The 14,184-nt window shown below is 36.3% G+C and overlaps 1 protein-coding gene across 4 annotated transcripts in view; it reads left to right on the top strand.

The window, feature by feature from the left end:
• The window catches only part of LOC124288292 (MYCBP-associated protein-like), an 83,270-nt gene that overhangs the window by 65,396 nt on the left and 3,690 nt on the right, over positions 1-14,184 (top strand). For all 4 annotated transcript variants that reach the window (XM_046724810.1, XM_046724808.1, XM_046724806.1 and 1 more), the window contains 2 exons: positions 4,232-4,335; positions 13,022-13,201. In XM_046724810.1, coding sequence (XP_046580766.1) covers positions 4,232-4,335; positions 13,022-13,201 — 284 coding nt within the window. The remainder of the gene's footprint in view (positions 1-4,231; positions 4,336-13,021; positions 13,202-14,184) is intronic.

The following is a 14,184-nucleotide window of genomic DNA, read 5'->3' on the forward strand; positions in this document are numbered from 1 at the left end:
CATTATAACAATGTAAGGGGGAAGGCAATAAGAGTAACATTATAACAATGTAAGGAGGAAACCAATAAGATTAACATTATAACAATGTAAGGATGAAGCCAATAAGATTAACATTATAACAATGTAAGGAGGAAGCCAATAAGATTAACAGTTTAACAATGTAAGGATGAAGGCACTAAGATTAACATTATAACAATGTAAGGATGAAGGCCAATAAGATTAACATTATAACAATGTAAGGAGGAAGCCAATAAGATTAACATTATAACAATGTAAGGGGGAAGGCAATAAGATTAACATTATAACAATGTAAGGAGGAAGCCAATAATATTATCATTATAACAATGTAAGGAGGAAGGCAATGAGATTAACATTATAACAATGTAAGGGGGAAGGCAATAAGATTAACATTATAACAATGTAAGGAGGAAGCCAATAAGATTAACATTATAACAATGTAAGGAGGAAGCCAATAAGATTAACATTATAACAATGTAAGGGGGAAGGCAATAAGATTAACATTATAACAATGTAAGGAGGAAGCCAATAATATTATCATTATAACAATGTAAGGAGGAAGGCAATGAGATTAACATTATAACAATGTAAGGATGAAGGCAATAAGATTAACATTATAACAATATAAGGATGAAGGCAATGAGATTAACATTATAACAATATAAGGATGAAGGCAATGAGATTAACATTATAACAATGTAAGGAGGAAGGCAATGAGATTATCATTATAACAATGTAAGGATGAAGCCAATAATATTATCATTATAACAATGTAAGGATGAAGGCAATAAGATTAACATTATAACAATGTAAGGATGAAGGCAATAAGATTAACAGTTTAACATTGTAAGGATGAAGGCAATAAGATTAACATTATAACAATGTAAGGATGAAGGCAATAAGATTAACATTATAACAATGTAAGGATGAAGGCAATGAGATTAACAGTTTAACAATGTAAGGAGGAAGGCAATAAGATTAACATTATAACAATGTAAGGATGAAGGCTTTAAGATTAACGGTATAACAATGTAAGTTAAAGCCAATGATTATAGCACAATGGACTGCACACTGGAAAGGTAGATGCCTCGGTCTCGGTTTATAGCTGCCTCCTTTCTTTGGATTTTGATGCTTTCTTAAAGTTTCCTCCTTTTCCCTTTTTAGCCGATGAAGAACAAAAAGAAAAAGTTATCCATAAAACATGTCATGTATTCCTGTTTGTCCCACTTCTAAATGCCTTTATAAGAACTTCAGGTGTAATATATGTGTGTACGTTACAGTTGAAATCATAACTAATGATTATATATTCTGATGTAACTGTTGTGAGTAAATTTTCCTAACATCTAACGTTTCTATAAGCTGAATGTGGGTGTTTTGTTCTCTGTTGTGGGCTAATGTAAGTTTGATTGTCCCATGCTTGTTGAAACACCAGGGCTGGAAATGTGAGTTACACAGGAATTGGTCGTTTAGACAATCAAATAACATGAAATCATTTGCAATATATTTCTAACATAATGGAAGATCCGGGGTAGAATAGGTCTTCAGCAACCCATGCTTGCCACAAATGGCAACTATATGTTTGTCGTAAGAGGCGACTAACGGGATCGGGTGGTCAGGCTTGCTGACTTGGTTGACACATGTCATCGGTTCCCAATTGAGCTGATTGATGCTTATGCTGTTGATCACTGGATTGTCTGGTCCAGACTCGATTATTTACAGACCGCCGCCATATAGCTGGAATATTGCTGAGCATGGCGTAAAACTAAACTCACTCACTCACTCACTCTAACAAAATGATTGGCAGACTCAAGTTCAGAGCATATTTTGCAGGTGTTATGTGTGTTTACGTTACAGCTGCAGTAACTAATGATTATAAATTCTTATGTGACTTTTGTGATTAAATTATCTAACATTCTAAATTGTCTGTAAGCTGAATGTGGGTGTGTTTGTTCTCTGTTATGGGTTAGTGTAAGTTCAATTGTCCCAAGCTTGTAAGACCCATGCTGGAAATGTGAGTTACAATGGATCCTCAGCAACCTACGCTGGTCGTCCGAGTCGACTTGATGGATTGAGTGGTCAGACTTTGTGGCTCATGTTATCAATCACTGGAAACTCAAATTATTCACAGGCCTCTGTTAAACAGCTGGAATAATACTGTTGTAAAGCCCATTTCTGGTGTCCCCCGCCGTGATATTGCTGGAATATTGCTAAAAGCGGCGTAAAACTAAACTCAGTCAGTCAGTCAGTTGATAACATTTAAAATAATACCAAAATGAGTCAATCTAGTCCTAGTCAATATCAGAAGAACTGACCAATAAATAATGATAATTAATTAATAAGTTGGATTTTGATGGCTACTTAAGGTTTGAAAATGGCTCAATCAATAGCTAGCGGAATTCATTTTATTTTAAATTTTGTTGTTTTGTTTCTTTCAGAAAATATTATTTGGTGTGAATCGTCAGCTAGAAATGCTAAGTGTCTTTGTACTTCAGTCTAATTGGGTTTTTTCGTGGTTACGTTTGATCAGTGATGTTTATTTTATTTATTTGGATTACATTTGGTTGGGTTTTGTTTGATTTTGTCTGAAGACATGAAATCTTTACGTACTATCATCATTTAAATTTTGTATGGGTTTCTATGTTTCAGTTTTGAAATGTTTTAAAATATTTAATGAAATGATATTTGATAACAGGTCTACAGTATTTTCAACTTGGAATTACATTTTGTGAAATTGTATTGTTTTTTTATTTTGTGGAAACAAAATAATTTATGATTCTTGCTTTTATGTTTATTACAGGTTTTCATTTTTTTTTGCATTTTATAAAACCAATTATTATTTTCTGTTAAAATCTTATACCTCATTATTTCATGGTTTTGTGTAGGCTTTTGTTTCTAGTGGGTTTGATTTAATTTTCATTCTAAATGAGACTGATTTAGGTGAGGTTAATGTCAGGTTTTATTCATAATTTGAATTTAATTCCCCCTGGTTGTCTGTTTACAAGTAGTGTCCCAAGTTTCAGCATGTAACAGGTGGGGAGATACTACTAAAAACGCTCAAGCAAGGATGAGGCTCCAGAAGGGTTGAGTTTGGGAAGCAAACTGTATTTTGTTTTCAGAACGGTCTGAAGGAGATATGAAACACATATATGAAAGATAATTTTACTGTTATCAGGTGTTTATTTATATCTTTAGATGTTCATTAGTTTCTTTGTTTTTATTAAAGCAAAATATGAATTTATATTTTGATGGAGTAGTTGTATACCATTAAGACCCTCACATGTCAGTGTCTGGAAAAGATATGAGTCACAAGGCTGAATATTTGAATTTGCAATTTTATTCTCTCATATCCAGGTTTGCATTACTCTTTGGTAGTAGGTGGGATAGATTACGACTGTCATAAGGCTGAATTTGTATTCCTAATGTGGAAATAACTTCTGTTTCATTGTAAAAAAATTTAGTTTTTTTAAATGTTTGCATAATATTTTATGTGCCTTTCCCTTACCAAATTTTGCTGTTAACATTTTAAATTTACAATACTGCAGTTAGTTTGCAATTAACCTACACCTAACAGTGTTAACAGTACAAGAGCTTTGGGGTCAAAATTTGATCAACATTTGTCGGTTAAAGATTCACAATGCCTGTCTCTTTTGACCTTGTTTAAATCACATCAAGGTTTTGTTTTTATTTATTTTGCAGCGAAAATCATTTTGATTGATCATAACAGCAGAAGAGTCACAGCCGATCTGTGCAATACAATCTTGGTGTTTGGTAAAGTTAACATTCATGAAACATGATCTATGGATATCAGAATACCAAAATTCAAAATCTGATTCCAATATATTTTAACTTATTATTAAAAGGCATTGATGAATTGTACAGTTCTTTAGTCCTATCAAATTTGACCCAATGGTGTGTGACCGATATTTGTATGCCAGTATGTATAATGCATGTTTATATTCATTTCATAATTCTGATTATGAACATGGTGTTTCTTGTAATGGGATTGAATATATATTTTACAATTCCTTAATTTTGTCTGTTTTGATATTTGCATGATAAAATTTCAATGCTTACTATTCTATTTTGCATTTGTTTACGTCTTTGTCGTACATTCCTGATTTGCACATCAATATTTAATTTGTTTCATACTGTAATGGCACTGTAGAGTTGTCTCCCTTTGACCATGGTGTCTTACCTATTGAGCATTGCACAGGTGACAGTCGGAGGGGAAAGACAGCAGACAAGTCAAAAGCAGATGGGAAAGATAAAAGAGGAACACCAGGAAAGGATGCTAAGGCAGTCAAAAGCGGGAAAGAGGTAAGGAATTTTGCAAAAAATCTGTTTGTTCCATGTTAGTACAGTATTTGATTCCTTCCACGAGCGTATCATCACATTTTCTACTCTCAGGGTGGTTTAGTGGTTAAAGTGTATGCTTGTCTGGTCAAAGGTTTAGGTTTGATTCCTTACTTGGTCAATTGTTAATGTGACAGCCGTTTTTGGTTTTGTTGTATAACTCCTACATACCCTCTATTTGATATTGCTGAAAAACACATCACATCCACTCACTCATTCACTCACTCTTACCAAAAACACATGTTTACTCTCATTAACTCACTCACAACGACCCTCGCACTCACTCTACCACTCAATCAAAACACCAACCGTCACACTCACTCATTCACATACTGGTCACTCACTCAATCAAAACACCAACTCATTTACTCTTACCCAAAACAGATTCAGCCATCTCACTCACTCACTCACTCCCAACGACCCTCGCACTCACCCTAACACTCAATCAAAACACCAACCATCACACTCACTCATTCACATATTCACTCACTCAATCAAAACACCAACTCACTAACATACTCTTACCCAAAACACAGATTCAGCCATCCACCATCTCGCTCGTTCATACACTCACTCACTCACTCACTCAGCTAAGTGGCGACTAGTGGGATCAGGTGGTCAGGTTCGCTGACTTGGTTGACACGTCATTGCGTCCCGATTGCATAGATCGATGCTCATGATGTTGATCACTGGATTGTATGGTCCAGACTCTATACAATTATAGACTGGTGATGAGGTCAATACCTGTTTTTATGGACACGCGAAAAGCAATATTGACCGAGGACAATTGCTTTTCGTGGGTCCATAAAAACAGGTATTGACCGAATTCGCCAGTCTATAATTGTTTTATTATGTAATTACCGAAAAAAAGCTTCTAAAATCCAAAACATGTCCATTTAGTCAAGAAAAGTAATTTTATTTTCATTACAAACCAATAACGTTATGTCAACAATGCTGTGACATGTAAACAATAAAATGACGTCATAGCTTGACGTCATAGTAACTCAGGTCAATATGACTTTTGGTCGGACCTGGGTTGGAGTCAATATGCTTTTCTGTCGACGGTCACGTGACCGCCTCTAGACCAATCAGGTAGCCGGAAAAATATGCTTGCATAATAAAATTATTTACCGACTGCTGCCATATAGCTGGAATATTGCTGAGCGGGGCATTAAACAACCAACCAACCAACAAACAAACAAATCATATTGTGCTATGACATCATTTTGCAATGTGCATCATTGTGTCTACATATAGGTTCATGTTAAATATCTATTCATAGGTAGTCTTCCAAACTGTACCGATAAGTGACATTAGTACCAAGATATTTCCAAGGCTCAATATTTAATGACTTTATGACCGAGGGATGTCAGGCAGTACGCCCACACACCTTACACCCCTATAGCTCTAACGCTCGCTCGCTCACTCACTCACTCACTCACCCACTCACTCACTCACTCACTCACTCACTCACTCACTCACTCACTCACTCACTCACTCACTCACTCACTCACTCACTCACTCACTCACTCACTCACTCACTCACTCACTCACTCACTCACTCACTCACTCACTCACTCACTCACTCACCCACCCAAATCAGTTGAAGTTAAGCAACGTCAAGCTCGGACAATCCTTGGATGGGTGACCGTGTTTGGCAGCCTGACTCCTGAGAGTTTCTAGGACTTCAGTCAACGAAGCACATGTGATGCATGTGGTCTCACCTTAGGCAAGGGTGTTTGTTCAAATTGCCTCTGTTCACCCAGCAGAAAATGGGTACCCGGTGGGATAAAGTCATGTGACTATAACCTTCTAGCGCCTAACAGGCAGCTTGGGTTATCCGGGGTAATAAGAATCAGATTCTGATTAAGCGCCGCGAGCAATCACTTGGTGTTTGGAGACTGTGCGCTATAGAAGATGACTTATTATTAAGAGAGATTCAACATTCATCATCATCATCATCATCTAGAGCATAGCAACATAATCAGAACTATCATCACCACTATCATCCACTATCATCCTACGTATAACATCTCCATTCTTTTTGTCAAAACACCGTGGAGCTGTTAACTACACTGGCTTCACTTCAGAAATGATGCCCTCTGTTATCTCAATCTCTCTTATCACCACCTACAGAATTTATCTCGCTGTCAGCTTGAATCAACAGCCAATCAAAATGTTTATCCTGTACATGCGTCAGGCGAAGATCTGTATTAAAGGCCCTGTCTCATCCGAGTGGGCGTGACATATTGGTTTAAATCTAAAGATGGTTGATCTCCTATGATGTTCCTATGTATTTCAGCCATGATGCTTTGATTTTTGTCAGCATCCTGTCATGTGACCCATAAACGAAAAGAAACTATGGTCGTAAATGGGTTTAACCGTGACCTACAAAACTGGGATCCAAGGGGCTCCAATGATTCATTTCAAAGTCACAGGAAATATTAGGGTCATTTAAAGTAATGAAATGGTGTAATGTACTTTAAGTTTTTATAACTATTGAAAATTTACGCCCTTTTTTTTTCTTGCCAAGAAATTGGTGAATTAATATTATTGAAATCTCTTTTTTGTGCATTTAATCTTTACATTTGAGCATACTGGAGGAAAATTTCTGTCTTGTTTGGAATCAGGATGTATGTCGATCTAACTAAAATGGAGATACCTTCGATAATCGCGGATGAAAATACATGCTTCAACCTTATTTCAGTGAATCACAAAATTTTCACAAAATGACAATCTACTGGTGTCCATTTCAGTATTTTTATATTACATAAAATATATACTGTATTGTTTTCAGGAAGAGATTGAGCACATAGCGGTGATTGTTTTATACCATCCATGTTTTTGTTTATGTAGGTAGTCATAGCAACATTTCCATGATTCATACTGCACCAAACATGTTAAATTTTGGGTAGTCTTTATGATATGCCTGTGTGGATCAGGTTTCATTCTTATCTGTTTCAAGTTTTACATTTTCTTATATAAGGCCAGACCAATTTTATTTCTTATTTACGGATTTTTGTCCTCAGAAAATCTAAAGGCAGGAGGGAAAAGTGCTAAAAATTAAAAGAGTAAAGAAGTAAAATTCCTTTTAAATACTAAATATATTTTACTTCTGGCAATTTATGAAGTGTATATGGGGCAAAAAACAATTTAAAAAAAATGTTCTTGAAAGTTTACATTTTTGGCCAATAAAACATTAGGATTTATTTTTTGAGCAGGGAAAATTAATTTATATTGTTTTTTCTTATTCTTGAAATAACATGATCAGCGGATCCGTAAAACAAGAAATAAAATTTGTCTGGCCTAAAAGATTATTTTTTTAATGTTTTGCTTTTGTAGTTCATTGAAAATTAAGATTCAGATGCATAATTTTGAGTCATTGATCTTTTAAATGATTAAATAGAAAACTTTATGTTATATTCTATAGTTTATTCATTGTACTGCTACAGAAGCCAAAATACATGATCCAAAACTTTTTCTTTTTAATAAAAGATCATTTATTTAACTTATAATTTTAGATCATTTTAAATAAATAAAAGAAATGCATGTTTTTGATTCAGTGTCTCTTCTTGTGATATTATTCATAAACATATTTATTTTAATAATTCACTTTATATTATCATTTGGATATTTTGATATGTACTTCAGATTGATTGTGGAGCGGTGGGGTAGTCTTATGGTTTAAGCTTTGGCTCGTCACGCCGAAGACCCGTGTTCAATTCCCCACATGGGCACAATGTGTAAAGCCCATTTCTGGTGTGTACCCCGCCGTGATATTGCTGCAGTATTGCTAAATGCACGTAAAACCATACTCACTCACTCACTCAGATTGATTGTATGTATAAGCATGGTTTATCAGGTGGTGTTTTCCAGTTGACAAAACTGCTTTGCTGCGGTGAAAATCATGGTTGTTGCAATGTAGGTTAATAAGCAGACTGCACTTCATGAAGTCTGTAAAACATTCCACACAAAAATAAATAAAAATCACTCGCTTCAAATTTTTAATGTGAATGCAGGATCAAAACCTTTTGAAATGAAATTACTTTCCTCCGTGTGATGCTCGCGTTTACATCCTGTTTACGTGGTCTACGGATCGTCAACTTCAATACATCCTGTGAAGTATGTGATGTAGACAGTTTATCTGTTGTGCACTCAGTTGGTAAATTCCCCCTGAACTAGCTAGGTGCAAGGAGGAAAATACAAAATAACGCCCTGCTAGACTAACGCTTAGTCCTTGAATATATATAACTTTGATAGTAACAAATAATCCCATTTAAATTGAAAAGGAGCCACAGTGAGTTGGGAGATTCAGAACCTGGAAAATCTAGACTTGCTTCATTTAAGTCTTTAGCATTGCAGAGAGGGCTAGGCAGTAGGGAAAATAATGTGGTTCAGGGACTGTGAGACAGACTACATTTAGGGCTTTAGCATTGCAGGGAGGGCACGGCAGTAGGGGAAAGTAATGTGGTTCAGGGACTACGAAACAGGCTGTCGCCCTGCCGGCAGTATGGTTTCAAGTTGATTTGTCCAAGTATCTAAGACCCCATCTTGGTATTAAGTTAGTGAAATTTGAAGGTTGCTATTTGATTATTAATTTTCAGATTTATTCCGTATAAAATTAGTGAAAATTTGAAGGTTGCTATTTGATTATTAATTTTCAGATTTATTCCATTCGTATTTATTCATCATTTTGTATTCATTTCTTTTAAAGTCAACCTAATATTATTTACTCATGGTATTAAATGCCCACTACTTGACCAGCTCCTTGACCACTTCTCTGAGTGGCATTTTAGAAGTTGGGAAGTACAATATTGAACAAACTTCATGGATAACAACTTCTTTTATTTCATGAGTGTGACGTTTCGATACAGATTCTTGTTCCATTGTCACGCAGGAATTTGTGAATGACAACGGTACAAGAGTCTGTATCGAAACTTCACACTCACAAAACAAGTTGTTATCCATAAAAAATTTTCATTATTTAACTTCTTGACCATTCTGTAAATTAGAGCGACAAACCCTTTTCACATTCACAAAACAACTGCCAATTGATTGTACGATTTTTAACTTTATTATGAGCATGTGTTTATGTAAGTATTCTTTACAAGCATCTTTACTAAGGTGGACTGACTGACTGAGTTTGGTTTTACGCCGCTTTTAGCAATATTCCAGCAATTTCACGGCGGGGGACACCAGAAATGGGCTTCACTCATTGTACCCATGTGGGGATTCGAACCCGGGTCTTCGGCATGACGAGTCAACGCTTTAACCACTAGACTACCCCACCACCCCAAGGTGGAAAATGTATGTGACAGCCTGTAGTATGTCATGAATAGTACAGTCAATTACATTACTGCTAAGTGTTTACTGAAATGGATGTGGAATTAAGTAGTGTTGGGAATTAGTTAAAATCACACAATTGATGATTGGTTCATTACAACCCATCAATCATCGAAAATAATTGGTTAGCGTCATTTATCAAATTTTCCTGTTATTTTTGTTAATGCACAGAAAAATAAAAAAACAAACATGTAGTTTGGGGGGGTTTGCAAATCGCACAAAATGCATTTGCATATCTCACATCTTTAAAGCAGGACTAGTATGTTAGGAACATAAATTTCCTGGAGTCTTTAAGATAAATTCAATCATGACTTGGAACGACCTTGTAGTGTTTATGAAATGTAAATTTAATGCACAGATAAAACCAACCTTGCAAACAAGATCGTTAATGCAAACAAGTGTTCCAAAATTGTTTGTGTTCGATTATGAGAAAACATGATCAATTGCTTGGTCGTTTAGTCACTGCGACCAATCTTCAATTATTTCAATTAATCGGACCCCCACTGGAATTAAGTATGTTATCGTTCCCTCAGTATCGGACATCAAATTTAGCTTGTGTAATAAATACTCTAATTGTTGGTTTCCTAAGCACCTCGGAGTCAGTATAATGTGTTTGACTGGGGTATTCATGCTTCACTGCGGCATGGTATCTCAGTGGGCTAGCACTATAAAACCAGCTTAAGTCTGGGCTAGTACAACCAGCTGCACATACACATACACACTCATGCACGTCGTCATATGAGCGAAATATTCTCAAGCACGACGTTAAACCCAATTTCACCTCACCTCACCTCCTAAGCACCTACAGTACTAACTGTGAAATATGGCAGGCAAGATTCTTTGTTTGTTGCAAGTTGAAAGAAAGATAAGCCATTTGATAAGCTGATAGAGTATATTTCTTAAATGTTCATGCAGTTTTAAAATAGTTTTGCAAAAGTAAACATTTTGTGTTTATCAATTCCTCCTTCACAATGAGCAGCACAGGCGTAATCTTTGCACAATTTTTCGTTTGTCATTTTCTTTTCTTCTTTTTTATATTCATGGTGATGGGTTGTGTGAAGATGTGACTTGTAGTCATATTTGTCAGACTGAAAAACAATTTCAAATAGTTTGTTTCATTATTACAAAGTCTGAGAGGTACAATTTCAATTTTTAAATTATTTACAATGTGATCCCTGATACTCGGAAACCTCGCCTTCTGGTCAATTCTCATTTTAAAAAAAATCTCTTACGTTACAAAAGTGACTGTCTGGAACGGATATGCGGTTTCCATTCCTGGACGGTAAATTTTACAAACCAACCAGTTTAATCGACACAAAATTGACTCACTTCTCCGCACGAAGCCTTGGTCTTCTGCTGACCGTGTGAAGTGAAACGCGAGTGTCCCACGTGTCTTGACACGAGACAGGGTCTGCTAATCCGGATTAATGACCGATCAGCAGGGTATTGGTGGTGATTAGTAGGCCTATCTGACACAGAGTGAATTGTAATTGGCAAATCAAAACAACAAGGCTGTTTTTAAAGTGTTTTTAAACCAGAAGTGTGTGCTGGCTATCATTTCAACACCTAAGCCTGGATGACAGAAGTCCAGATATCTGGATATTCAGTTATCCGGACGATTTACGCAAAAAACGAATGTGTCCGGATAGCCGGGGTCTCACTGTATATGGCTTTAGCCTTACCATCAACATAAACTGTTTAAATGTGCCTGGGTTTCTGTCCTCAAGTATCCAGTTTTTAGAAGGATAAAAACAAATAAAGTTGGTTTTATTTGCAGAAACTGTTTTCTTGATGAATGTTTCCACCAATCGCAGATAGTTTTAAAATGTTAAGACAAATTGTCTTGGTCAGTATTTTTTATGTCTGGTGAAATATCATCCAATCTGTTTCAGTGATAAATCGGCTGGGTTTCCACCAATCACAGAAAGTTTTAAAATCAATTATAGCTAATGTCTAGAAGAGCTGGGAGCCACATGTATTTGTTTGTGTAGGAACATGATGCCAAAACAATCTACGTATATGTATATTTTAAGTAGCGTTTACTGCACTTGATCTTGGCTTCACTTCTTAGCCTGCATTATTTTCTTGCATACTGGCTTATCAATCATTTTATTTTGTCTGAGATGCGGCGAAAGAGCTTTTACAACGAAGACTGCACTGCTTTGTTGCAAAGATATATGTTTTTGTACTCAGTTTGTTTCATTTGTGCCTTGCATAAATTATACGTCTTTTCATGAACAAAAAACAATGTTAACAAAATAACCATCATTCATATGAATATAAAACCTCTGTAACATCAGCTGCAGGAATCATGTATGTTGGCTGTCATCACAATACAGTCTTCAGATATTCAACAGACGACCTCTTCTCTCTCAGTTATCCATGACCAGTTTATGTATTAATAGTATCGCCCTTCTTAATCCTCTGGTTCGGTGGGATAGCCTAGTGGTTAAAGCATTCGTTCATCACACCGAAGACCCGGGTTTGATTCCCCACATGGGTACAAAGTGTGGGGTTCCTCGCCGTGATATTGCTGGAATATTGCTAAAAGTGGTGTAAGACTATACTCACTCACTCACTCACTTTGCTCATGTTACAGTTTAATGGTGCAAAAATGAAATTTAATTTATTGGAATATTAGCAATTCTGAAGTTAAATCATAAACAATAAGGATCATTTAGTGGATGGACAGTAGCTGTTTCAGTTGGAAATGCAGTTCGCCTCATTGAAATTTTCTTGCTGTACCTGAGGCTTAGCGAGGCAAATGGTTTTGAGAATTGGTAACTGTGCAGTGACAGTTGTAACTGTTTAATACTTTTGGTTATTCAGTATATGGTTTTGATTTTGTGTTTATCAGGGTTAAGGGGCTTGGTTGCAAGTGATGAAGTGGTGTAAGGCTCAGCTCGGCATTTCACTTTGCAGAGTTAAGGCCCTTTGCTGTATTGGGATCAGCCGATGTTGTGTTTGAATACCACATTTACCATTGTTCTGTCAGAAGTACTCACAGGTTGAGTTCCAAGATTAAGCTGTTCGCTTTGATACAAATCACTCATCTCTCTGATGAGAGAGTTTATTATGAGTGAAATTACATCTTCAATGTTATTACATGAATGACAGTATTTGATAAAGAGATTAATGCCTTACCATAATAGAAGTGACAAATATAAGGAAAGAAAAATATGTAGCTGTTCACCCAAGGCTGGCACCAAACAATATTTGTATAATATTTATGATATGGAGGTACACTCAGGTTTATAGTCTCAATGTCACATGTCAGTGTTGAGAAATATCTTTCATCTTATCACAGACCCCCAAGCCAGATCCAAAGAAGGCACCACCAGGTCCTAAGAAACCTCCCAGTCGAGGACCTGTAGCTACCCCAGGGCCTGTGGAGAGGGCAGTCACGCCCGTCAGTACACCGTCCAGCCCCGCCCCCGACGCCGATCCAGTGCTGGAGAGGAAGTACAGGGAAAAACTCTACTGTCAGGTAGGGACGTTGTTCTAGAAATATGGAGGCTAGCCTGATTTGATATCAACATGGGAGGTTTCTAGACAATTACTCATTCTACTGTCAGGTAGGGACGTTGTTCTAGAAATATGGAGGCTAGCCTGATTTGATATCAACATGGGAGGTTTCTAGACAATTACTCATTCTACTGTCAGGTATGGGCTCGGGGACGTTGTTCTAGAAATATGGAGGCTAGCCTGATTTGATATCAACATGGGAGGTTTCTAGACAATTACTCATTCTACTGTCAGGTAGGGACGTTGTTCTAGAAATATGGAGGCTAGCCTGATTTGATATCAACATGGGAGGTTTCTAGACAATTACTCATTCTACTGTCAGGTAGGGACGTTGTTCTAGAAATATGGAGGCTAGCCTGATTTGATATCAACATGGGAGGTTTCTAGACAATTACTCATTCTTTTGTCAGGTATGGGCTCGGTCAGCTTGGACCTTTTTCTAGAAACAAGGATGTTAGCCTTTGATATCCATTTGGGTGGAGTTCTATACGAAGATTCAATCCGTGCCAAAATCATTTTACCAAACTAAATGTTCAGGTGTATAAAAAAACATGGCCTCTTCTAGCTGACTTGACTAGACATAAGTTTACTAGCTCTACAGGGTATGTCATACACAGACATCTTATCTCAACATTTTCTGGTAATACGGTTTCAGAACCAATATTCTGTGGCATGTTTAAACACTTCTTAAATTATGCTTCAATTTAAAAAACAACAATTTGAGTGATATGATTAATATTTGATGGAGTGTATGCTTCAAAGAATGTATTGCTTCAAAGAATGTATTGCTTCAAACTATGTAATGCTTCAAATAATGTATTGCTTCAAATAATGTGTTGCTTCAAAGAACATCTATTTTCATTATGTTGGTAGAAGTGAAATTGCGATTTTAATACTTACAATAGCTTCTTTAGAAGCTTGTATGATGAAGAGAAACAAATGTTA

This window comes from Haliotis rubra, unplaced genomic scaffold, assembly GCF_003918875.1.
Source record: "Haliotis rubra isolate DU_JTF1 unplaced genomic scaffold, ASM391887v1 Scf414, whole genome shotgun sequence".
In the NCBI taxonomy this organism is placed as follows: Eukaryota; Metazoa; Mollusca; class Gastropoda; order Lepetellida; family Haliotidae; genus Haliotis; species Haliotis rubra.